Source organism: Nyctibius grandis, chromosome 5 (assembly GCF_013368605.1).
Source record: "Nyctibius grandis isolate bNycGra1 chromosome 5, bNycGra1.pri, whole genome shotgun sequence".
In the NCBI taxonomy this organism is placed as follows: Eukaryota; Metazoa; Chordata; class Aves; order Nyctibiiformes; family Nyctibiidae; genus Nyctibius; species Nyctibius grandis.
In genome coordinates this window covers 78,802,067-78,828,772 of record NC_090662.1, presented here as the reverse complement: position 1 = coordinate 78,828,772, position 26,706 = coordinate 78,802,067, and the positions used below count along the sequence as shown (strand labels likewise).

Genomic DNA, 26,706 nt, shown 5'->3' with positions numbered 1-26,706 from the left:
TCAACTCACTAAAACTACAAATATACTTAGAAAGTTACTCTGTTTATGCTTCATTTGATTCACATATAATTTATTAGTTCACTTCCTACACTGCACTATTCTGCATTACAGTATCTCCCCATGAAATCTGCATTACTTTGTATAAATGCTATTCCACAGTACTAGTCTAGCAACTATGGTGAACACTTACGTGTTCATTGCAAGCTTTCACTGTAGGTATCTCATGTACGTAAGCCATGCAGGTTGAGATTCTTAGTTTTCAGCTGAATAGTAACTTTCAAAGATATATTTAGTAAAATTCTACTTAGAATTCTTTATGAGAGCAAGATGGTTGAATATGGAGAAAAAAAAAAAAAACAAAAGAAAATAATTTGAATGGCACTTGCATGACGTGGAAGAACTTTTTTTTTAAAATACCAAATCTGGTATGTGTACAATCCTCAATATTATATACCTAAAAGATTATATCTAAAGAAAGCTGGATGAGAAAGAAAGTACCTGTAAAGTGGATGCTGAATTCTATTCTTTCCCTCTTATATCATGTTTGCTTTATTCCAACTCCATTGTGATAACGCTGCAGAGGCATGAGTCTGACACGATACGAAGAGCCCACAAACCCCAGCCCCTTCGGTACTTCTATCATAGGCTGTTAGACAGGTGGAGCAGACTTGAGTGCAGTAGACTTTAAACTACATGTTTTAAAGTTTCCTTTATGCTTCATTTTTGATCTTTTCTCTTTCCTTTTTCTTTTCTTTCTTTTCTTTTCTTTTCTTTTCTTTTCTTTTCTTTTCTTTTCTTTTCTTTTCTTTTCTTTTCTTTTCTTTTCTTTTCTTTTCTTTTCAATTTACTGACCCCTAGCTCTTTGTGCACAAAATTTTAACATACAAAAACCAGAAAGCCCTGCTGAGATGTGGTTAGGAGCAGGTCCTAACAATGTGCAAATCACGGGGTGTGTCATGATTTTCATCTTGTCAAGTACATCAAGCCTTAGCTTCTCTAGGGAGTGGCCCTGGGTATGAAACTCTACAAACTTGGCCCAGGTTTCCTATTTATAACCGAATAAGGTGTCTTTTGCCTAGTTTGCAAAACAAGCACAGAACTACCCACTGCTGTTCTTTAGCGTGTGCTTCCCAGTCACACTTCTCGCACAGCACAGCTATCTGGTCTTCTGCGCTTATTTGTCAGTCTCATGTGAGTGTAAGGAGGTGGGTACAGAAGAATATTTTTTCTCCCCAGAAATAATGACCAGTGAAAATGCAGAAAGCAAAGCCAAGTATGAGACCACAGTGGCTAAGGTAGCAAAACAGATATTCAGAATCATGGGACCGCCCACAAAATTTCTTTGGGATTATTCTTATTTGACTTCTTGCCTTTAAGCGCTTGTGCTAAACCCCACTGAGCATTCAGGATTTTCTTTGTGTAAGGTCTAGACGCTGTCATGTAACCACAAATCAGACTATGGGACAACCTTCTGAGCTGGGCTTGGAGGAAAGCCCCACCTGCGGAGGAAATGTGCAATGAACCAGTAAACTGTTGTGCGCCATGTACCTGCATCCCCAGAGTGGAAGGCTACGCAGCAAAGCTGTCATCTGCCCACACCCAGCACTCACAGACACTGGCCATGGGAAGACACCAGCCACGTGCTTTTGAACATCAGCATCATCTATATTTCAGAGCTGCCGCTGGTGAGTTCTGGCTACCTGCAGGTGCCTCCTGGCAGGTGAGACCTGCATGCCAAACTATGTACTGGGGATGAAACGGGGTGCAGATATGACATGGGGGGTAAAGTGCTGCCAAGTATGGCCCCACTCAGCAGCATACCTGCAGCTGCAGCGCAGGACTACAGCCTTTCTCCTGCTGCTTGATGTCAAATGCAGATGTCACTTATCAGTGATTTAGAGATCAGACCAGCAGGTCAAATCTGGTATGTGTAGCTCAGTGGAAGCCTCAACATAGTCCCATAAATGCATAAGATTCAGGCCAGGCTATAGGGGAACATAAGGCAAGGTTTCAAGAGTCTGTCTCAACATATATGAGACTTAAGAGGTCTCTCCCTAGCCCAGAGTGAGGGACAGTCAACAAAGGAGCAAAGATCTATTTGCTCTAGAAAACAACAGGCTTTTTTTGGCTAAATAAATTTCAACAGATCAATAGTAATCCCCTCTCAACTTTATCTTCAAGACATAGAAGTGTGTCCCTCAGTTTCCTTTCTTTCTTCTTATCCTCCCCTCCTCCCCCCATTAATCTTAATTTGCTGCCTAGCATCTTTCACGTCTTTGTGCTGAGGCTGCGTGCAGCTAGGAGGTGCATGTACGCCGTTACAACGAAGAAATGAAAAAGAATCATAAATGTAGGCTGATATATTAAAAGGTGCAACACAAGATATATTTTGTTCATTGCTGAATCCAACTTGGTCCACTCTGCCTGCTTATTCTAGTTAAATGCACATGTCAACATATAAAAAGTTATTTCAGACTGCAGCATTTCATTACCCGAGCCAAGCCAAATGAACACAGGAATAGCAACAGTACACACGCCAAGGAAAATGAACTTTTTTTTCCTCCTACTGTGACATTTTTGGAGGCAGCCAATTATACATTAAAAAAATCATGAATGAGCAGTGTAATTTTGGAGTCATAACTTAAAGTGAAGTATTCCTTTAAATATGCAATTAATATAATCACGACATTTTAACACTTTTTCATGGTTCTGCATTCTTCTACAAGGACTCATTCTAAGTAAACCTATATGCTATATAAAAAGACCACAATAATCTTTTCCCACTAGTAAAATGGCTGCTCTTATGAGTGCTACATATATAGGAGTTTTTACATACATAAACAGAATGTGGTCACTTGTGGGATCTATAGATTACATTGGGGGCATATTAAGGGAGTAATGCATGTGCCAAATTTGTTGGCGTGTCTTATAGTGTCTAGATTTTTCTATCCTGTGCTATTTTGTACATTTCCTGCCCTGATATAAATGACCTCATTAACAAGAAATTCTAATAAGTATACATAGGGTTTTTTAAATTTCAAAATCTGAACTTTGCTGGCTATAGCTTACTTCTATTTTGTGACCTCCCTCTATATGTATAGCCTTGGAGGAGAAGGAGAGAGGAGAAAAAAAATAAAATGAAACAAAATTCTGCTCACACAAGGGAGTTTTCTGCTGAATGACATAACCATTACTCCCATCAGCCTGAGCTACAGTCAGCCTGCCCAACCATCTAGCAAAATTAAGGAAATGCAGAAAAGATATTTTGGGGGTTGAAAATTAGCTTCCAAATACAAGCAGTTTATTTTTGCCTTCCAAGCCAAAGAAGGAAATCACACAGCAGCATATGGAGTACTCTATTCCCTACGTATTAAGGTTGTGTTAGCTTTATAGCAGTTCCTGTCACCATTCAGTATCTTACCCCCCAAGCAGATATGTTTTACCATACAATCAGAAGTCTATTTTTGCAATCCCAACTCAGGGTAAAACTTCATTGGGATACTAGGATCTGACTCACTTGCAGTGATCCCTACAGTAACAGTTACCCTGTAGCTGGGGCTGGATATAAAAGTTGCTCTCAACATTGGAGTTGCTCTCAACTGTTTTGTTTTGTTTTTTTTTCCCTCTGGATAGTGAGTTCAGAACATGCTACAGAAGAGGAACTGAGAGCACCTAGCAAAAGCTCCAGTCAAAAATAATAACAATATTCAGTATTCATAGAGCACTGAAAGTGCTTTTTAGACTCTAAAAAATGGAGGCTGAAATGCATAAAATGTAAAAGATAGCCAGAAAAAAAGATGTAGATGCAAAAATACAAAAGATAAACCAGAGCTATATATATGTATACACATGCGTACAGCTGTACACCCAGTTAACATATACAATAACTACACCAAAAAAATGTTCACTAAGGTAGAGTCATGCAAGGCTGCAGGACCAGGCTTAAATGAAATCTGGCCTGAAGCACGATTTGGAGGTCAGGCTCCAAAATTCTGTAAGAAAATCTAATTTGTTCGCAGTTCTAAATCCAGCAAGAGTGACTCCATGTTTCACCTCCATCCTTCTCTGTCAAACTACCAGTTCCCCAGCCTCATGTTCCTGCCTGGACCTCATCTTCCAGCCATCTCCCCAGCTACACAGCTGCCTTCCCCCACACTGCACACATGCGGTTACCCTGGGGCAGTTGCCCACTGTACTAATTTAATGATGAGGGTGCATGGACAGGTCAGAGCTAAAGGGGGCCAAGAAATGTGTATCCTCAGGGCATGTCTACCTAGCCTTGTAGACCTACCAGGTCTTGTCTACCTAGCCATTCATTTCTGAAGATTGACACCCTGTTCATATTGTAATCATACTTATAAATTTGGCTTTACGGTGAGCATACTCTTTGGATATAGTCCTTCAACCCAGATTAATTTCAGTTATGTGTGGTGGTGCTGGGAAAAGACTGCTGTGCTTTAGTTTCTGGGTACTCATCAAGGACCATTATCCTTCTATGGCACAACAGATTTTTGAAACAAGAGCAGAGAAAACAGCTATTTCTTCTGTTTGATTGCAAATACTGAGGCAAACTGAACACTGCACAAAGATATAAATGCTCTTTGCATGGCACCCACTCAATCTTGTTATAGGTTACATGTTTAGCCTTTCACAGGCCAGAAGACTTGCTGCTTGTGGCTTTAGAAACTCTCCAGATACATACAGCGACAAGTTGTGCAAAGCATGTAAAGGCTGCAGCCGCTAAGCACCTTGAAAGTCAGTAACAAAACTAACATTAATAGGCAGCTCATGGGAAGGCAGAGCAGGAAATTTAAAGACGGTTGATATGTTTTGAGTTGCTGCGAAAGAACATGGGCTTCTGCTGCCTCCTAGGGTATCTCCTCACGGCAGTGCCTGCTGCTTGGGAGATACCTGAACTCATGTAAAACTTCCTAACTGCAGTGTTAAACTTCCTAACTCGCAATGTACTTACGGTGGCAGAGAGGCCAGGGTGCTCTAGTTTTGAGCATTTACTTGATCTTTCAGCTGGCTTTTCTGCCTCCCCTGGACCATGTGTAGCAATATATATCAGTGTCTGCTAGAGCTATTTACAATCAGTACAACTAGACTGTCTTAAAAAGCCTGACATTTTAAATACACACTATATATTTTATGTTCATCTTATTTCTTTTTTGAGTTTTGAGGCTTCAGGGTTCCTGCTTTTCATGTGCATCTCCAAAGCAAGGGCTAGAATTGAGTAATTTTAAGAATTCTCACATAACTGCATGTCTCCAGATACTGAAGCCTTAAGAAACACACAGAGTAGTAGGAGACTTGTGATACTATGGCAGAGCTGATAGCCTGCAATCTCTACTCCTGAAGAGGCAGGGAAGCTGTGTGAGCCAGATTCTGAATCCAGATGGAGATCTGATCAGATATTTAACCTGACCTGGCCGCAGACAGCATGACCCTGTACTAGCCCACATTTTAAACGATGCTGTTTTGGCCACTTTCTGTACCTGTTAAACTTGCTTTACATGTTATTGTTGTATGCTTCACCTCTTGAAAAAAAACCAGTCCTTTTTATGTCAGTTATAGCCTCTCATTTTTGTTAGCATTTTTCAGAAGACAAAACATCACAGAATTTTCAGTCCTTCTAGTTGTCAGATTTTGAAACACTGAGGTCTAAGACACTGCAATGTTCCATATGTGCAATTTAACTGTGGGCTGCAGGTCCCAGAAACAAACACAGACCTGCCAATTTGGTATTTAATGATGCCCCTTAAACATGAGCAAAGCCTGCCAGCACATTTTAGTGACTATTTCTTCATCTACACACTACACAATATTACTAGAGAAGTGTGCTAGACCCACAGTAGAGATGGTGGGGTGCTGCAGTGACTGAACAACCTCTGGAGGTCCCCTCTAAGCTGAACTATCCCGTGATCTCAAGATATTTTGTGGCACCACAACCACAGAACTGAGAACACTGGCTATGGCCTGGTGTGACAGCAGACAGTTTACTTCATGGGCAGAGAGAGGCATTTTGAGTTCAAAGAAAGATTAAAGGAGAGATGTCTAGGATCACTCAGTCCACAGAAGGGCATTGGACTCTCAAGAAAGTATTTGAGGCTGCGAGGAATACCTCTAGATGCTAAGTGGTATACTTCTAGAGAAGGTATTTATACATGTCTCTGTACAATAGTATCCGAGTACCTTATAGTTACTGAAGTAGCAAAGTATTGTTTTATAGAGGAGGAGACTATGTCTTGTCTGCATTTGCGCTGAGGTTCTCTGGCAGAGCACCCTGGGTTTCTAAAGCTGGAGCTCAGCACGTGAGCCAACAGACCATGCTTCCTGTCTTTCAGTCTATTCACAGTCATAACTGTTCCACACAAAGCCAGTTTTACCTGCAGAAAAACACTTGCTGATAATGAAAAAAACATTTCTTCAATTACAAGACCACAAATAAATCCCTAGATAAACTGCTTAGTGATTTAGTATTATTTGATTGTATTCTGGCATTGCATAAAAATGCCTCGGCTCAAGCTTGTAATAAACTAAGCACTGTACCTGCATGATCAGAAGAGATCTGACGTACTTTACAACACCTCACCTCCTCAGACTCAGAACTCAGTCCCTTTCTCCTGGTCTCGAAGGACTGCAGTATGTAACAGACATATTGACTAACATGTATTTTACTAAAACACCCCAGAACGTAGCATTGAAATCAAAACCAAACTTCTGAACAGGAACAATATGAGTATCATTTATCAACATTATTTACTAGTAGGAAAAGTAATTACATTGTAGAAGAGAGCGTGCATGACTGATTTGCTCGCTATTTCGCTGCTATATAAAATTTAAAGCTATGTGTTGCTGTCACGGTTTGCAAATAGCAGTTGCAAATAACAACCTGGCGGTAAATATAGGGAGAAAAAGTTCAAGTTTCTTGACATTTTATATCTCTCTCCCTTAGCTCATAAGCCTTTACATGAAGTCCTTTATATGAATTTACTATTAAGAAGGGTGAAAATTTTCTTACCCTAGATAAAGCCAACATGTCAGAGCAAGTTGCCACAGTACTCCAGTGTATCTTGGTGGTTTTGTTTTTTTTTTTTTTTTAATTTTACAGAGCTGTGTCATCCTGTAACTTGCCTTGTACAGTACAAAGTATTCTTCGTACTGCTTATTATTTCTCATCCATCACAAACAGCCAGAGACTAGTTATAGCAATTTAGTCTCAATCTATTCTTCAAGTCCATCCCTTAGCATCTGATACTGGCTATCAGCAGCAACAGGATAGCTCCAGGACTAAACTGATGTTTGCTCTGACTCAGAATGGCAGTTCTTGCATGAAACATAAATCCAACTGCTAGTCCGGTAACCATTTGAATCATATAAATCTGGGTTTTTCCAGTGTACTTCCTCTGATCAAGAGGACTGAGGGGTCAATATTACATGGAATTCAAACAATATTAAAACTGCCTTTTAAACTACTGATCTGAAAAATGTGATAAGTAAAATAACCACAGTAATTCTGAAGTAAGGAGTACCAGCAGAAAGTTACTTTTTTTTTCCTAGAGGAAAACTTCTCTGTGTTCTCTGTGAACTCTTCATGATGCTGGAATGTCTTCCATTCATAAACAGAACGAAATAATAAGAATTTTAAACAAATTAATTAGAAAAAAATCAGTTCAACTGAAATGCTTAGAAAAATCAGAATATTTCACCCCAATTCTGATTTTCAAAAAGTCGCTCTGAAGTGGAAAATTGGAAATACTTTCTTTCAGTATACAATGTAAAACACAGTTCCATAGAATGTGACACATTTTCAAAAAATGTTCCATTGGAAACAAATTGTCATTTTCAGATGGAGAAACATTCCAAGGAAAATTCTTGACTTGTCTGTAGGGCAGCACTCACAGCTTAGAGCCATAAAGCAACTAAGAAGAGCTACAAAATCTGTTTTTGAAAATAGCTTTCAAAATTAAATTTTTTAACAACGGCAAGAATTGGAAGTCATAAAAACTGTTCAAAATAAATTTATTTCCATCAGAAAATAACAATTTTTAAAAAGCTGTAAATAAGAAAAGACTGGTTTAATGAATTTATCATTTTTATTATTTTTTATTTGAACAGGATAGAAGAATTGTTAAAATACTAAATTTTCACATTTCTAACTGAAGGCATTTTGTTTTGGGGACTAGGATGACTTATCATTTAGAACTTTATGTTAATTTAGAATCACCTATTAAAAATTTTAAAAGGTAGAAGTAAAATACTTATAACTGATCTGATTTCTGTCATTCTTTGGAAGTTCAGCTAAAAGGTTTTTGTGGGAGGATTTGACTTTCTATCAAAAAAAAAATCATCAAGATCTCCAAAATACTCTTAAGGCAAAAATATATTTTTTTCACCCAGCAATAGTAAATAAATTGCTTCATTGCTTCACAGGCAACAGAACTAACAGACCTTTGTTTCCTATACATTTGTGGCCGGACTCTCTGGCACCTGAGAAGAGCCATGCTCACCCTGCAGTCTTTTCTTCCAGGAGCAGCAGGATTAACAGAGTGCCTGTCCTCTACCCAGGCACTTATTTTCTCTAAAACTTACAGGAAATCAACATCTCTAAGCTCATGACCCCTTTCTCAAATTTGGTTAAAACCAGTTGTGATGTTGGGAAGGTTTTGGTGGAGAACAGGAAGAGATGGACAGGTTCCCTCAACCATAGCCTTTGTGGTCAATGCTGCTGTTTCCAGGACCTTTTCCCTGCAGGTTAAACAGCCTGGGTGCACCAATATGGATTAGATTTCCAACATCATAACTGCGCATTAAAGATTCCCTTCCCTAAAGGCTCCGTTATTTATCAGCAGCCCTAAACCACTTTACTGTTCCTGTCTTCCTTGGTATTCACAGTTAATCTGGGTGCTCTCCTCAAGGAGTGTTAGTGTAGAGTAGTACATCTTCTGCAAGTGACTCCTTGTATCTTATTAAACGTAAGGTAGCTGCAAACTGGTTTCAGGCTGCTACACAGCATATGGCTGTGAGCCCCTGCCTCCCCCAACTCCATCATGCTCCAAGGTGTCACGGGCAGCATTTGCTGGTTGGTTTTGGTTCCACCAGAACAGTTTCAGTCAAGAGAGCAGAAAAGCAACTAGATTGCACCAATTGCCTAATCACAGCAATCCTTGAGACAGCTATAAATGAGATCAAACTATTTGAGCTGGATCCTAATCAATAGTCAGTGCAATCACTGGGGAACAGACACTGCCATCTGCGCACTCATTTATTGGGCTTTGGAATTATTTAACATTTGATTTATGGCAGTGAATTGCACCCTGGCAAACGTTCACTATGTGAAAGTCTTTGCTCCCTCACCCGTTAAAAATCAGGGCCTGATCCATGTGAAAGCCTCCTGCTGAGTTTACTATGTTTTGGATCAGGCCTCTGGGTCTCAAGACTGGCAGATAATATTCCATTTCTGTCCATTTTTCTTGCTCAAATTTAGAAGAAGCTCAAGTGTTTTCCATCAACATTTTTATGTTTACTTTTGGGAGAATCTTCACAGTGGGTCAGGTTACTGTGATATAGAAAGGATGACCCACACTGACACAAAAATTTTCCAAAAAATCTCAGCCTGAGGCAGACATCTGCCTTGGAAAATTTCAGCCCAGATGGCTAAAATTTGGCAAAGATGTAAGCAACTGAAAATAGAGTTTTATAATGGAAAGCGGTGTACAACTTTAATAACAGGATGGTACTACCAAGTACCACATATGATAAGGCTCATAACAAGAATGACAAGGGAAGAATTCAGGCAGGATTCTTTCAGATATGTTTCAGAATATGTGATTTATCTCTTCTTCCCTTTTGCTTGAAAGGCATATCTGAGTTAGCTCTTGTTTTTGTCTGAACCTTCAGACATTACCATCACAAGCAGGCAGCTCAAAACCAGCCGCTCCCTCTCAATCTTATTAAACAAGGTTTATCTGAGACACATAAAATCATCCCAGGTAGTCAAAAGAAGGCCAGGCTGTAATAGTCCCTCTCTGCATTGAGAAGTCAGCTAGCAAAGTAGAAAAGCTGTGCAGGTGAGATCTAAGCTGTTAAATCAGCATTACTTGGTTCTCAGATTAAAAACCTGTCTTGATGTTTCAGTACAAGAACGCTTGCACGATTTCAGTTCTGTGGTACCTTAAATCCCCAGCATAACACACAGATTCACTTAGGCATAAGAGATGAGAAACGTTATTCATTCTGAACTTTTTGAATCCCCATTTCTGCTTTCACCTCTTCTCTGTCAATTCACTCCTATTGAGCAGGGATGTGATGACATGAGTTGAAACCTTGTTTAAAGCCAATGTAAGAAATTTTCTGCATTTTACACCTGCATAAATCCTGACTAACTCCACTGGCATAAATGAAAGCACAGTTTGGCTGGAAGCATCAGGCATTTTTTTTTTTTAATTAGGCAATAGCTTAAAAATAAAAACTAATGACTTCATGGTTATGGTGCAGAATCAATGGATTTGTGCTGGACTGCTACAGAGTAAATGAGACCAGGCTTTGGCTGTGTTTACTGGCATCCTATTCCAAATACACATTCACAGCACCTCTCCCTGTGGACCTCCTGTCTATCTCCTTGAACTGAACATGGCATGCTCCAAGAACATGTACAACAAGCAATACACCTTCTTCACAAGATATACTAGTAACTGCAAGTCACATTAGCTATGTTAATTACTGACTCACACATGTTTGTCTTGAGAAGATACACTCCAAAAATCAGCAGTGTTCATGCGTATTAGCAAAGCATAGAGGACCAGGATGAAATGTCTTCTGTATTTACAAGAAGGCAGTGCAACTCAGGTAGCTACTTTTAAGAACTATCAGTCTGTTAAAGTAGCTAAGAAAATCTGCGTAACATCCAATTGCAAAAAGCCTTCTGAAAAGCTGTATATTATGGAATGACTCAATCTTTAAGGAACTGGGGGCAAATAACCCACGAACACCTTAGTGCCAAAATATGTTTTTACTAACAAATGGATTTGTTTGGTTTATTTCAGACATATTCTTGAAACCTCAAAAATGTAGCACGCTTATTTTGCAACTGACTCATTGTGCACCAGTTTTCAGCTTTTTCCCTTGTTTTTTTTTTTTTTAATGCAGTTCAGTTATGCCCATCACCCCATCCACAAATGAGGGGTTTATAATGGAAATTCTGACAGGGCCTTCACTATGGTGGTGCTTGCAGGCACTGGCATGATAAATAATTTACTATTTAATGACTCCTGATGTGATCACAGCAGGAGTCAGATTCACTAACATCCCTCTCTCAATTGTTATTGAAGAGGAATAAGATGGTAGGGAAATATCAGTCTTCTCTGAGCCCATCTTTCTAGCTCCCAAGTTTAAAATGAGTGTTTAAATTGGTAAAGAGAGAGTTCACCACCACAATCCAACCTCTACATTTGTTTATGTTGGATGACACGTTTGTTCTGGCTCGCATTACTCAGATGTATAAAGCTCAGAAGGGTTCTGCTTTACTGCCCTGTGTTCTCTTAGTGTTTCTGCATTTTTTAAATGCTACCAAATGGTTGCTTTTGGCTCCCAGCATTATCACATGTTGTCTATAAGTATGGAAATAGTTATGGTAATATGGACATAAATCATAACTGTAAATACCACATAAAGAAGACTGCCATATAATTATAAAAATAGCTAATAGATTTATTTTTCAAAGACAACACAGCTGTCCCTTCTAACCTTTCATTTGTAGATTCTTTTCTTTCCTGTTTTTATTTATAGGTTGCCGTGCAGTTTGACATAGCACACCATGATTTTTGTTTCTAATTTTGAAAAGAAAAGAAAAAGAAATAATACTCATTTCATCATAAAGAAGCATTAGTTTACAATTTTGAAAAGAAACTAATGCCAGAGCTAGAACATCATCTTGGAACCAATCTCCCTCTTTATACATTTCAAAAGAATCTGTCAATGGCTACATACCGCAACTTAAAATTAAACCCTGCCATCAAACTCAAGAAAGGGTCGGCCAAATGGCACACATCACATGTTGGGAAAGAAGCCCCACTCTTTCTCTAAACGTCTTAGTGTTTTTATGAAAAGAACCACAATAGGTTATTACGCTGACCACAACAAAATAAGTTTTTTATACCCTACCCAGGGAAAAACAGGTTGAAAAGTGTTATGGGTAAACTTACACTATGCAATATGCCATGCTAATGAAAGGAGTAAAGCCTTACACAGCACTATCGTTGCCAAAAAGGGTTTACATATTGTCTGGAAACTGCCACCATGCATTTTATCCCTTTCCAGTCAGCTTTGCAATACTTAAAAGCAAATTGATACAAGTGTATTTCAACTCTGCTTTATGGTGGACTCGCATGGTGCTTGATCCTACACAAACTCGTTCTGACCTCTTCCTTGTTACCTTCAACTTACACATGGAGCCCAGAGGGCCATCAAAGAGAGGCTGCAGACGACGCTGCTCATGCCACACAAATGGAAGGCTGTTATCTTTGAATCTTTTGAAACGTTTTTGCCTCAAAGCTTTTATCTATCACTAAGCAACCACTTCAGAGATCTGTGTCTATGCCCTTCTACACAGCAAACCCCACATTTTAACTCAAATAGTAGCAAACCACTAAAGGGAATAAAGTTCATCTTAACCAACAGAAATGTACAACTCTCCCTCTCTCTCAAAATTTATAAAAAGAGTAAATATGGCTTTACGCAGAACAGCACACAGCTCTGAATGCGCGAATTACATTCCGATTCCCTTTCGGCGAAACAACTAAAAAAAATGAACTAGAAAATGCTGGTAGGAAAGATCAGTCTGGGCTAGAGGTGCACTAATAGTTTATCAATACAGATTTTTAAGCTGATGAAACATTCAAATCCACACTGCATTTTTATCTACACTAATTGGCCTTTGTCCAAAAATGTGTCAGTTTATCAGATGTGTCACTCGGTTGGGAGGCTGCCATGACTATACTGGGTGACTGAATGTTAAAATAATTTCTCCAGGGGGAAGAGGCTGATCCCAAAGGTTTTCTAGTTCCAAGGGGGAGATCATTTTTCACCACCAGCTGGAGCCTGATGTCAGACATGCCCTTGCTTCATTTATTCTCCTCAGAGGTTGAAACCCATCTTGTCCTTCCTGACTCCAATATTGTTTCACATTTGGGCACATAGCAGCTACTACACAGTGAACTATTAAAGCAGGAGAGCCCATGAGACATGGGAAAATAGTTTAGGGGAAGTGGTTTGACAGCAGGATGCAGTCGTTTCTATTGTCCTATTAAAACAGAGATATCTGGGAAGCTTAACTTTGTTTTCACTATGTAAACATATATATTTTAGCCTAATGTGCCAAAAAGATGCAAATACAAAAAAAACCCCACACCGTCAAAACCCCAAACAAACGAACACAACAAATGTTTGCCCTTTTTGTGTACTGTGTCTACTTTCTTGGCAGAAATAGGAGAATGAAGCCTGTATACCCAAAAGAAGGCTAATTTACACTGAAAGAACAAATGCTCTGGGTCTATTAGACTCTGGTATTTTATTATACATTTGCAGTTTGGTCTGAGAACAAAAAGGAAGCTGCAATGATTGAATGTTTTTTATAGAGTCATCTTATGAAAATATCTTGTCACATGTTTATTCTCTTTTATTTGTTTTCTCCAGAACAATAAGTGGAGAGATAGAAATCACCAGTTCCCATACAATATGCGATCAGTTAAAGCACTACAGTTTAATTCTTCAAAAACAAAATAGCAGCTAGGTCTTGCCCACACTAATGGTTTGAGCTTGTGACAACTATATTTAGATCATGCTTAAATGATGTCAAGATGGCTATATCACTGTTTTTTTTTTAACTTGCATGACTGTTGTTCTGAGAACGTTGTTGTGAATCTCTGCTCCAGACTGGTTACCGCATGCTTACAATAGACATTTAACATGAGAAGGTGAAACCATGTTGCTTCATCATCTCTAAGCTTTTACATTGAGGCAGCATTGATGAAAATTATTACCTTTTTGAATCAGCTATAGTTCAGTTTTCTTACAGGTTTAAGCTGTAAAGACAGAGCATAAGCAGATATCTGCAACTGAGATAATTCACTGCAGCATTGCGTACACTGGCATCTCCTGTAACGTTCCCCTTCTTCCACCAAGATACTTCTACAGTACTCTACAAGGCTTTGGAATAAAAAGTTATCAAATCCACAGCATACTGTGCTAAAGCTGGACCACTGCCAGACACATTAATAACTTTCTGAACTCTCTTCTTCATAAATATGGAGCAGTCAAGAGACCATGAACAACTGCTTCCGGAAGTATTTATAATACTAGCAATATTTCTCACACAAAGTAATCTGTTATCACAGATGCTTTTATTGCTAAATTTTAAAATCTGTACTGTGGGTTCCTCTATATAGGCACATTCAAGAAATCGGAATGAACTAGTGGTGTGAATTTACAAAATATACAGAGGCTAGAGAGCAATATATCTCTTTTGAAGTGAATTCAGCTAATCTGAATGAAAGCTATTTTCACTTTGAGTAAGAGTATCCACAGAAGGGACCGATCCACTTTAAAAGTTAACTCGGATAATTTGTCTTTATCTCTGAAGCTGATTCTCTGACACTGACCAAGAAAGCTAAAAGTCAAAGAAAATCTGTCCTTTGACATCACAGCATCACACATTTCCAATGTTGTCCTAGCAATGATCATTAGATATTAGGCAACACAGGCAGGAATCGCATTTGTTTAATTCCAATTTCTGCTTTTTGGCAAGATGCGCAATTCTTAAGAATAAATAAAGGTTTCCTTCCTCTTTCCTTCTTGCCTCACTTCTCCAGAAAAAAGTGAAAAGAAAATTCGCATGACAAATTTGAGTAAGACAAGGATACAAATAGGCAATGGATATGTTAAATTCAAATGGACTTTTTTCTCAGCTGTTACATCATACCACATACCAAAGCTACTGTGCTGCTACTGTCCACAGAAAGCACACTGCTCTAGGGACACCAGTTTTTAGGGCTAGGTAAAAGAGCTGACCAAAAAACTATTAGAGAAACAGATTCCTATTTTTAAGAAAACTTGCACTTTTGTTATCACTTGAGTGGGAAAAGCTCTTGAGGATGTTTAGAATAGGTCTAAAACAATAGAGCTTCACTGAGCTTTGGCCTTTAGGCATACTTCTAAGTAACTCTAATAACAAAGATGAACATATTATTGGTGAGAAGACAGTGGGGGAGGGGCAGACTTGATGCAAAGATAACTGCACAGGGGAAAAATGCAGTAAACATTAAAGAACCTCAAGATTATTAATTGAGGTATCAACTGTTGCTATTTACAAAGGTTCCTGATGCTAACCTTTCTGTTTAACTCACTAATTCTGGTATGACAAACACCTTGTCAGTCCACTGTACTTATCTACAAGACATGATTTGGCTTTAACGTGAAAGTAGTCCCTTTTAAAATCAGAACCAAATCTGTATGGCAGATAAATAGTTAATGCTGAACAACATGCACATGATACTTCATCAACTCCCTTACAAAAATTAGGATATTATTCTTTATGATGGTGCCCTGTAATTCCAAAGTAAATCATGCCAAGATACTATCTTGCACATCTGTAGATCAGATATCATTAGTCAGAACAAAAAAAAAAAAGCTTTCATGCACTTACCTTATCCTCTAGCCGGATCAGTCTGGCTCCTACAGTATAGTATCCTTTGTCTACCCCTTTTTCTAAATAAAGAAGGATAAAAATGGGACATTCATTAGGTAGAGAATAAACTAAGAATTATATCTATGGTATTTAAAGCAAAAAAGAAGCTGGTAATAGCAGGGTAGTATAAATAACATGAACATAATAAGAATTTCTTCCTGGTGTACAGAAATGAAAGAGGGTAGTTGGAGAAAAGGGAGTTATTTTTTCTAACTGACTAGATTAATTTAGTCTAAAGGGCAACCTGGACCTTGGTAGAGGTAGTCCGTGGACATGAAGGACTATAGATAGTGTATGAGGTAACTTGATTCCTTGTTTAATTATCTCAATTAACCGCAGGTATTCAGATGGAATAGGCATGATCCCTAGGCATACACTCCATTTCTAATATTGAAATGAGCAATGTACACTTTCTACACTTAAAGAAATCAGAATAGTTTTCAACTGAGGTTGTAGATGTAGGAGGCAGAACTATCCAGGGGTTCAAGTGCTGGAGTGGCAGAGACCTAGGTTCTCTCTTTAAATGAGAGACACTTGGAAAAGCCCTTGCACCTCCCTCCTCATTTTCCTCATAGCCTTCGTGAGACCTGGTTATTTAAGCCCAGTTATGCAACTTGTTTGCAAATGGTGGGACTGGGAGCCAAGACTGAAAACTGTGTAAAGTGGGGTCTATTCTTTGTGTTTACATGGCCAATTTCAAAGGAATGCCATAGTTTGGGTGTGTTATTTCACAGGAAATGAAGCACAAAAAAAGATATAGTCTGATCTAGGAGAAAATATTCACAAGAAAAACTAACCCCCAATACTAAAGTAACTTAGAAGCCTATGTCAATGAAAGTTGGACACATTTTTCTCTACTAAACTATTTTTCCAATACCAGGCTGGAGTAATTACTCCTTGTTTCTTCCATAAATTGTTCCACCTTTATGAGTGGTTGAGCTTTGGTTTTTACAGCTATTTAAGTCCATTTTGCTTAGGGCATGAGCACAATGTGAAGGGCTTACTGGAAGGCAGGCTGAGATGTGAATTTACAGTGCACCAGCGTCCAATGTAAATGCCTGCATGTGTGCTCATTCTGCAGGGAAATCACATTATTGCATTTCTCAGTGAACGGTACCTGCTTTACCATTACCATTAGCAGCGTATACGTTTCTAAAGTGATATGTTTAGGATACATTTGCACCAAAGTTCATCTCAAGGTAACTTGTACTGTATGGGTCACAACCGTAGAGGAAGACTTCAGCGAAAAGCAATGCTGGCAAGACTATTCTTCTTGCTTTCCTTCTCCTCTACACACCACCTAGTGTATTAAAAAGGTCACGGAACCCTGACAGCTCTGTGCAGGGATTAGAAAGGAGAAATGTTTCATCAGACCACCTGGAGGAGTAAATACCATACAGAAAGAAAATTCAGATTGTTCAAGGACACCGTGCAGGGACAGAAAATAAACGACACTGCTTGGCTTATACATGTGCGCTGTTTATCATTCATTAGTTCACAACCACAGAAACCTCTAAAATATAAGTGGCTGAGGCTCAAGTTTATCTATGTATTCATCTCTGCCTAAAATGAAATAATTGACTCTGCAGTCTACTCTCTAGTTAGTAAATCTGTAGACACTCATCAACTTTCAAAGTATATACCAGAAAAAACATGCCTTTAAGGATTTCTAAATTGGGATGTGATTTAAACAGCAGTGAGTAGGTAGTGTTTTTGTTTAGGTCTAAAACCAAAAAGCCCTCCAAACCTGAAGAAATATTCCAAAAAGCTTTTTTTTTTAAAAAAAAGAATAATTTCCTTACCAGCTCTAATTACATCTTTCATATAATCACCAAGACATCCCAAAAGAACCAAACCAAGTTAATAATGTTTCTGATTTTAGTTATTCTCGAATGTGGTGTGGAACAGAAAACAAAACAGGAAGCAGATAAGCAGTAAGAAGCTATTTTGTGGTGTGTGGCACTCCTATGAGATGAAGTGAAAAGAATGATATACATGTGTGTAGCTGTGTCATGTCCACCCCTTTACTGGCATGCAGGCTGTATAAGTCACAAAAGGCTGTGGTCTTTCCCATTTCTTATTAGCCTCCATTTAAATCAGCATTCAGCTCTAATTTACAAGTATTTCCCTGTAATAAAGACGATTTTTAAAAGTAAATGGGGTGTGTATACAATGTGCAGAGCATTGTGGTAAGAAGGGTGGGCAGAACTTCAGATAACGTTGCTCTAGTACATTTGATTTCTATCTCATGTTTATGCTTCCTCTCTTGAGTTTTTTCAAGATATATGTTTTTAGACTTCTTACGTTATATTATTTACTTTAAATAGTTGAAAAGATTGCATACTAACTATAAATCTGAAATGTCTTAATTTTTGCATTCTTTGCTTTGTAATCCAAACTTTCTTTTAGTGTTGTTTTGCGTGTTCTTTGTGTTGGTCTGCAATAAAACATACAGAGCAGCTAAGCAATTTAGCAACTATGTACATATATGTGAAAGGCACAGACACAAAGGAAACATGTATGATCGTTATGAAAGGAGGCACAATTATTTATAACTGGATGAAAATACATATGGACAAATTTTAGCTCAGAAGAAAAAAATCTTGAAACAAGCTTGTATCACATGGTTGGTAAAATACAAAATCATCATTTTATCTACTTAGACTTGAATCAGATAAATCACTAGTATATAAGCAATAGTCATTATACTTCAGGAGACTGAATAATTCTTGGGTCATCTAGTCCATTTCTCATCTTTGTTAATATGTAAATTTATTCCCTGAAAGTCTTTGCCTTCCTGAAGATACATACTATACTACATTCAAAACAACATGATCCTGTATTTATTTCCTAGTATTTTCACAAAGGTGGCACGTTTCTTTTTCTAGTGAACAACAAGAGATGTCTCTTGTAAAAAAAAAATTAAAAATTTTTAGATATTCCCCACGCCAGTTCAAAAAAACAAGAAAGGCCATCCTCAACTCTTTCCCCAAATAGAAGCACATGATATAAATGAGATACTACTCATTATTCAAGTTTATATTCTTTTTCAAAAAACAGCAATTATAATCTGAAATGAGTAAGAGGAAATAATAATCAGGGATAGCACCATAATCTTAATTTTTTACACAGTGTTCACCATCTCATCAGAAACTATCAAATTTTTAAGAAAACAGATTTTTTTCTTTGGTTAGAAAAAATACTTATGGGGAACATTAGGACAGCAGAATTGCAGCCAGATCGTCTGAAAATAATAAAAGCTGGAAATTATCAACTCTACTTCTACAGATAAGATTGATTTTTACTTTTATGATATATACAGCTAGAAGTAAACTAACTCAAAAATGTTAAAATTTATCTGAAAGCCATTATTTTTTTTAAGCAGAAAATGAGGAATTTGAGCACTGTGACACCTAGGATACTCCAGATTGCTAAAGACACCTCAAAACCTTGGCAAATTATATCAAGTTCAGTATTGGGACTACAGAAAGCAGGATAGTGAAAGAGATGCTACTACCTTCTTTTGTCTATCTCAATGAAACTACAACTTTCCAAATAAGTATTTGTTTCAGTTCTGTAAAAGCTCTATGTAGGGAAAACTTCAATAAGCTTATGGCAAGACCCAGATTCTTATGTTTATAAACCAGGTGTGCCTCTAAAAACATGTCAGAATTACAGTTTTAAACCCAGGATTCATGAAATAGCAAACAACAACATTGCCTTAGGCATCATGACTTCTCACTTGAGTCTCTTTTCTTGTCAGCCAGAGCCTTTTACAACTGAGGGGTAGAAGAAATTAAAAAGACGTAAGATGTAGTCCTAGATCAGACATTGTGATTTCCCTTGGACAGGCTAAAGAAAATTTAAAAAGTAAACTACCAAAATATTTTAGTTTAGAAGGCTGTACTGCAATACAGAAAACTTTGTGATAAAGCTAACTGTTCCATGATGAAGCTACAACAGCATATACTGAAAGTAGAAATTTCTAGCTTTTTTGAGTTGCAAAAATCTAGCTGCAGTGAGTAACTTGCCAGGTTAAAGATATGCAATCACCTTTCAACAAAAAAACCAGCCCCAAACAAAAGGTCCATCTGTCTACCTGCTTCATTTATTCAGCCTTTGAGAAGACACAGTTTGCTCAAGTGGCTCATGAGGAACAATATAAGCAATTTATTAGAGAGAAGCCATATACACTGAATCTGGTATGAACTACATCACACTTCTGCCCTTCTTCCAGAAGGTGCGGATGGCAAGATTTCGACACACAATCATTATATTATTTATAAAACAGTTAATATATCAAATTCAAAATGAAATGCAAGCTTCTTTATTAGTTTTACACTAAGAATGAAATTCAGCACTATTTGAAGGACTTGGATGAACAATAAATTAGCTGCAGGTTCCAAGCCCTCAAAGTAGGATACATGGGATATTTCTGCTGGCTCTTTGTATTGAAGTAGATCAACCCCAGAAATGAAATTAACTTTTAGAGATAAGATTGTGAACACCTGACAGTTACATAAAATGTCCTAAATGGTTTTATTTTTGACCACATTCCCATGGATTTTATCTCCAGGAGGGGGGGAGTAAATCAGTTCCTGCAGAAATATGGGTATCTCTCATTTCAAATATTAATTGACTTAAAAAGATAAAAATTAAATTACGCTTATTTATTATGCCTTAAGAAATATTGTTATCCAATTTCTTCTTAACAGCTGGAAAGGAAATAGCATCAGAAAACTTAGGTAGCATTTAACGTGAAAAAAAGCAAGCAATGAAACTGTCAAAATTTTACAAGAAAGTCTTTTTCTCTAGGGATTACCACCTGTGTTATGTAGACCCAAGAGGTTCAGATGAACTGCAGATAAACATCAGTCTTTTGTATACTTTTCTGAACCCAAACACTGGATCTTTTGTTTTACCTTGGCATTATTCTTCACCTTTGCCCCTGAAAAGCTATAGCAAGTCTCAAAAATTGCATTCAAAATCAGTTAACTCCATCAAGTGTAGTGAAGGTCAAGTATTACACTCTTCTTATTTGTATCATTATATAAGTGTCTGCTTTGTTAATTCAAGAAATTTTATTAACATATGCTTTCCCTCTATATCAACACTTTCAATTATTAAGAGGTTTGTTTACTATTACAGGAATCATTGTTTCATCTTACTAAATTGCGTTACCTGGAACACTGAGACAGGCTTTCAGTGAAACTAAGAGACAGTCTTCTGGGTATGCTCATAACAGTGGGATTCAAGTCTTCCAAAATTTATTCATTATCTTAATGTTTTTAAATCCATTCCTGTTACTAGGAGTTTCAAAGAAAGTTAGTGGATGCCAAGACCAAAACAAGCAAAAAGGGAGGATTCCTCACAATGTGTGTATGTGAAACTTAAATCACAAAAATTCTGATCACAAAATATCACAGATGTTAAAAGTTTACAGGGGGAACTAGGCAAGTTTGTTAAGGTCAAACCAGTTAGGAGTACTAAATACACAGAAACCATGTCAGGAAGTCTCTGATCTCCAAATGGCTGAAAGCTGACAGGAAGGTTACAGGCTTATGCATGCGTGCGCTTTTTTTATACATTTCCCAAGGCACCTTGCTTTTGGCTCCGTTGGAGTCAGGACTAGTCTGACCCAGAATGGCTTTTATTCTGTTCTTCTATCCTTATCTTGTTTTAACACAGCTTTTAGTGCTTTTTGTGTCTGAGAAACTAACTTGAAAAATAACAACAATTGCTTCCAGTGAATTCAGATTCTGGATCTTTTATGACATCATTCACTTTTGAAAGGTAATAATACTATAGACACACTGCAATTACTTTATGTACTATTATCAAAGTTGACAACAGGGTTTCAGTAACAGCCTGATCCAAAATCCACTGAGGTCACTGGAAAGACTCCCATTCATTTCAATGGGCTTAGAATCAGACCGCAAGATTCTTTGAATGGGAGTATAATAAAACAGGAAAAAAAAAAGGAGCTGGAAAGGAAAATTCTTCTTATGTTTTTCTCCTTGGTGGTTTAATTTTCTTTGCATTGTCATTTCTCTTTTTCTTGCCATCAATACAAAAATAACACAGTCTGGAGGAAACACCCATATTGTTTACAAATGAGGTTTTTAGCAATGCCTTTGAACTGGAAAAATATATCATATAGAAAATACATTTTCAATGTAGAATAAGCCATCCATTCTGAGGAAAACTCAGGAAGAAGTCTATTTTCCAGAGGAGGAGGACAGTGCAAGAGTCTCTTTCCACCCAAAGCAGACCAATACTATAACCACTCACCACTATTCATCACTTGATTATTGGTGGGTTGCATAATACTGGGACTAATCATAAACTAATCCTAGTTTTACTTCTGCAGACCCTTTATCTGGAACCACTTATCTTATTTTTGGATTTGTGGATAGTTTAGTTAAAATAACTACTAGATCAAATAATTTTGGTTTTGGTCTTGAAAACCTGTAACTATGCTTCCCAGGTTTTGCATCCCTAACAACCATTTTACCTTTCCCAGTCAGTATTTATTCAGTCCATTTGAGGGCAAACCCATATGTCTTTGCAAGAGGTATGACTTTGTAGAGTTGGCATGCTGTGGAGGCAGACATCATTCTTAGCAGAGCCACCATTCATCTAAGCTGTCTCAAAGCAGCTATTCAGCAGTAATGTTGCAAGACAAGACTAACAAGGGAAGCTAGTTGCATCAACATGGATGCCATAATCTTCTCCAGAGCACAGATTATGGCTTTCTCAAATATCTCTGAAGTCCCATGATTCTCTCCCCAGTAAGACTATCTATCATGAATTCTGACGATGAGCCTACTCCAACTTATCTTACCTCTGGAAGCCAGTGGGTTTTTTTCCACGTATTAAGTCAAAGCAAGAATTTCTGATAAAAAATTATAATGAATGATAAAAAGCATGTGGCAGATTTTGACTTGAACTTTTTTTTTCTTTTCCCTTAATCACCTGGGGCTGTATTTGTAGATGCTTCAGGATGCGGCTGGTACAGCAAGTTGCTGTGTAATCTCAGGCCTACAAGCAGATCATTCACATTGCTTTTGTTGTCCAGTGTTCTAGTGTAGGCTTTGCATATTAGTTGCCCAGAACTGAATCAATCATGGACACAAACCCATGGCTCTTCCTCAGTACTTTAGACTCTTTTCAACCCTTGAACACTCTGAACACTTGTTCAAATCCACAGACCCACCTAAGATCCTCCCAATGGTTGCTATGACCCTTTTGACCCAAGATTTGTCAAGACTAAACTTCCTGAACATATTCAGCTTCTCAAACTGCTCAGAACATTCTTTCACAATTAGCTTCTTTGCAGCCAACACTTCTAATTATTCCCCACCTCTGAAACAAGAAGCTGTTTCATAAAAATTGCCTCTAACAGTAGGTTTTTTTGAGCACAAATTACAGTTCTAATTTGGTAATGTTACATTTGAAATAAAATAATACATTCTTCAAAGTAAGCAAAGTTCTTCCATAAATTTAACTTCCACATTGTGGAATGAATTCTCAAGCATAAATATTTATACATATATTCAAGCTGATGGATTATTTTCCTGTGATCCAAAACCAGCTCAGCTACAGGGAAAGAGGATTGTACTACTGAGTCTTCTGCAGCAATCAGATGTTAAAAATATGTTTTGAGGGATGCTCCTCATTCTGATAGTATAAACTATTTTAACCACTGATAATATGGCATTTTTAAAGGCTCTGAAATAACTTTGGCACCCTCAGTTACACTTATGCCCATGAGTGCTCTAAGTCACTTGGGGATATGTGACTTCACTTCCTAAGTCACTTTTGAGCTTGTAAGGACAGAGAATGAGACAGGGCCTCTGGAAATTTGAACTAAATCTCTCGCGATAAAAAAAAATGATTGCTTCTTTCAGTCCTTCCCACTCAGGTTTCTGATCTCCATGATTCCTACCACAAGTTTTTCCCAGAATCTCACTGCTGCGCATGGCCAGGGACTTCTCTCCAATTTTCAGCTTAAATGCATTTATGGCCAGTTCACAAACATTTGTTCTGTCTGCACTGTCCTTTCCCTTACATATTTCTTTTGCCTCCCAGGTAATTACTCCCCTTGCAGAATTAACAGACTACTCTTTCCAGCCCTTCCTTTTGCTAGGTTAAAAAGAGCAAACTTCTGTTTCCCACTAATGGAATAGGTTCTCCTTTTCACTAGTCATCCTAGAATTTTTTTAATCCTTATTTTTGTTGCAGTTAGTCTTTTTTAAAGATGTGGAATCAGAATTTTGCACAATATGCCACATAAGGCCTTACCTGACTCATGTGCAAAGACATGTATACATCCCTGTATGTCTTGAAAATCTCTCTGCTGATCCTAGGATCAGACTAATTTTTTTATGGCTATATCACAGCATTTTCTTACATTCAACTGGCATTTGCTTACAATTAATTAGCATACCAGGATTTTCTTTTTCATAAAAAATGCCAGACTGTTCACCACTACTAGCATGTAGGAGATTTTTATAAATGAGTTTCGCTATGCCTGATCTTGCATTTTTTATGATTGAATTTCATACCACTTCTATCACTCTAGCTTTCAAGGCTACCCCAGTTCTTCCTGAACGATACCCTTGATCTTCCTTTGAGCTTTCCAAAACTAAAACCCATAGGCTGTTCAGAAAGGAAGAAATCTTTTTAAGTGGAACCAACATATATTCTAACCACAGCACAAAGGATTTAGAAAGAATATTTTTGTGGAAAATTTTCCAGCAATATGTTTCCAACTTACGGTGAACTGATACACATATTTAACATTTATTCTTAATTTCCATTTACTCCACTACCACTTAAATGCAAGGTATTTATCTTTCCATAGTCATTCCAGGGCTTATTAACAGAATTATATATTCATGCATAATTGGCTGGATTATAAATCCACATTACTGTAGCCACAGCTATTTTCACAAAGTTATGAAGCTAACCGTTTTACATAAAACGCAGCCACTATACCTGGGAGGAAAAGGCCTGGCTTTCCCAAAGAATGGTCCAATCTGAAAAGCAAACAGAGAATTACCAGCAGTGCAATTCCAAGCAAATTAAACTCTGTTGCTAGGAAAAGCATAGGAGCATAATTTACATGAGAATTTACAGTAGCTTTAAACTTAAAACAAAGCAAGTAAAAACATGAGACTAGCATGATTTTCTGCACATACTGTCAGCGGTTTAGTTCTTTAGAGTTTTTTTTCCAAAATCAAACCATATTATTATTGTTATTTTCGTGAGTACTAATATTTTATTTCTTAGACTTTTACATTGTAACAAAAACATAGTTCTCCTGTGGCATAAGTAACCCAATAACAAAGACTATACAAACAGAATGGCTTCTTAATAACATTTGCAACTATTCCTTGAATCTCATGCAGGCGGATTTAATATCTATATATGTTGACACAGTAGATTCCATTCAATAGGATTTTTTCTTTTCATTTAAGAGCCAGAGGAGTTCAGTCTGGTGTCCCAGTCCACAGTGTTAATTTGTAAAGAGAAAAGCATTTTGTGCTGAAACAGAAGAGAATAGTTTTGTGGCAAAATATTTCAGCTCTGATCCCAAAACTCTGAGAAAGTATGTGCAAGGAGGAATGTGGGAAGGGAAAAGTTCCAGATAGAGAGGGGAGCAGAAGTGAACGAGAGTTTTCTCAAATGTAGAGAACCATAGAGAAGGGATAGAAAATCATTATTTGGAAAGTTTTCCTTTTCTAAAAAGAGGGCAGAAAAGCTCACTTCATACCATAAACTTCACAGCATGCACCTTAATTTCTTTTAATTTCAGTTGAAGGAGGAGAGAAGGAGAATAAAGTATAATTGTATACTCAGTCATAAAAAGGGTTAAAAATGACTCCAAGTTAAATCCTCTAGATATTGTGCTCCCTGTTGTGCTTGCAATTTTGGACAATTACTGTTCATTAAGTACACATCTCTCCTAAAGCCAGCTGGCACCAGAGAAATCAAATATTTCATGAGGTAGACAGGGCCTACCTTCTTTGAAGTTCTTTTATCCGAACCATCATATTGAGGTGTCCTTGTGAGTATTGTTCAATCACATCGCGTACGTCATATGGTTTCCGAGCTTGCTGTGAAAGGAGTCATGCATGAGAGTGGAAGGTAAGCATAGTTTAAACTTGATTTTTATTTCAGACAGGCCTTCATTCTATTTTTTATCTTCCAGAGGTTATTTGCTTGCCATTTTGTAACAGTTGTTACAATGAATAAAAAATACGTAGGCATTGTAGGAGTGCATATTTATTGTGGAGATGGAACCAAATGATTCCCCTTACTGCCAGTTGGAGTCATGTCTTCATGTTACTTCATAGTGAGCAAAATATTAGACCTTCACAGTGTATTTAAAAAGCACAAAATCAAGATACATAGTTTATCTAAGACTACCATGTGCTATATCTCTCGGCTCATTCCAAAACCATATGTTAATCATAATGTTAGAGGACTGAACCACAGAGACAGACCCAATTCATAACTCTTGGACCCAGAATCAAATGCCTCTGAAGACTAAAGATGTCTGGTGACAGAAGTATTATTGCTTAAGTAACTGGGAGGATGGATGCTTTGCATAAGTCTGAAGACTGCTGCACGTAGATTTTGATTGCACTTCTTTGTCTTTAATGATACCTACTAGGTCAGAAAAAAAGGTGCAATTCAAATAAGTAAAAAAGGACAGATAAAAAATGCAAGAGAGCTAAAAAACTGCCATCTGCCCAGCTTTATTTCCATTCTAATGAGAATCTAGATGCTTCTGTCAAGCTCTGGTTTCTTGCTGTAACTACTAAGGCAGAATTTTGAAACAAGTCTAGAGAATTTGCATAAAGTGATGTGATTATAAAAAGCACATCATGGTAAAATTTTATTGAGTAAAATTAATGTGTGTGTGTGTGTCAGAATAAATGCAAATGACGTCC

General features: G+C 37.6%; 1 protein-coding gene across 1 annotated transcript in view; it reads right to left on the bottom strand.

Annotated features, from left to right (window-relative positions):
• Positions 1-26,706, bottom strand: part of LOC137663876 (potassium voltage-gated channel subfamily KQT member 1-like) — a 526,688-nt gene that overhangs the window by 198,092 nt on the left and 301,890 nt on the right. The window contains exons 13-15 of the mRNA XM_068401506.1: positions 25,772-25,866; positions 24,746-24,786; positions 15,704-15,765 (exon numbers count right to left, since the gene is read on the bottom strand). Of these exons, the coding sequence (XP_068257607.1) occupies positions 15,704-15,765; positions 24,746-24,786; positions 25,772-25,866 (198 nt within the window). The remainder of the gene's footprint in view (positions 1-15,703; positions 15,766-24,745; positions 24,787-25,771; positions 25,867-26,706) is intronic.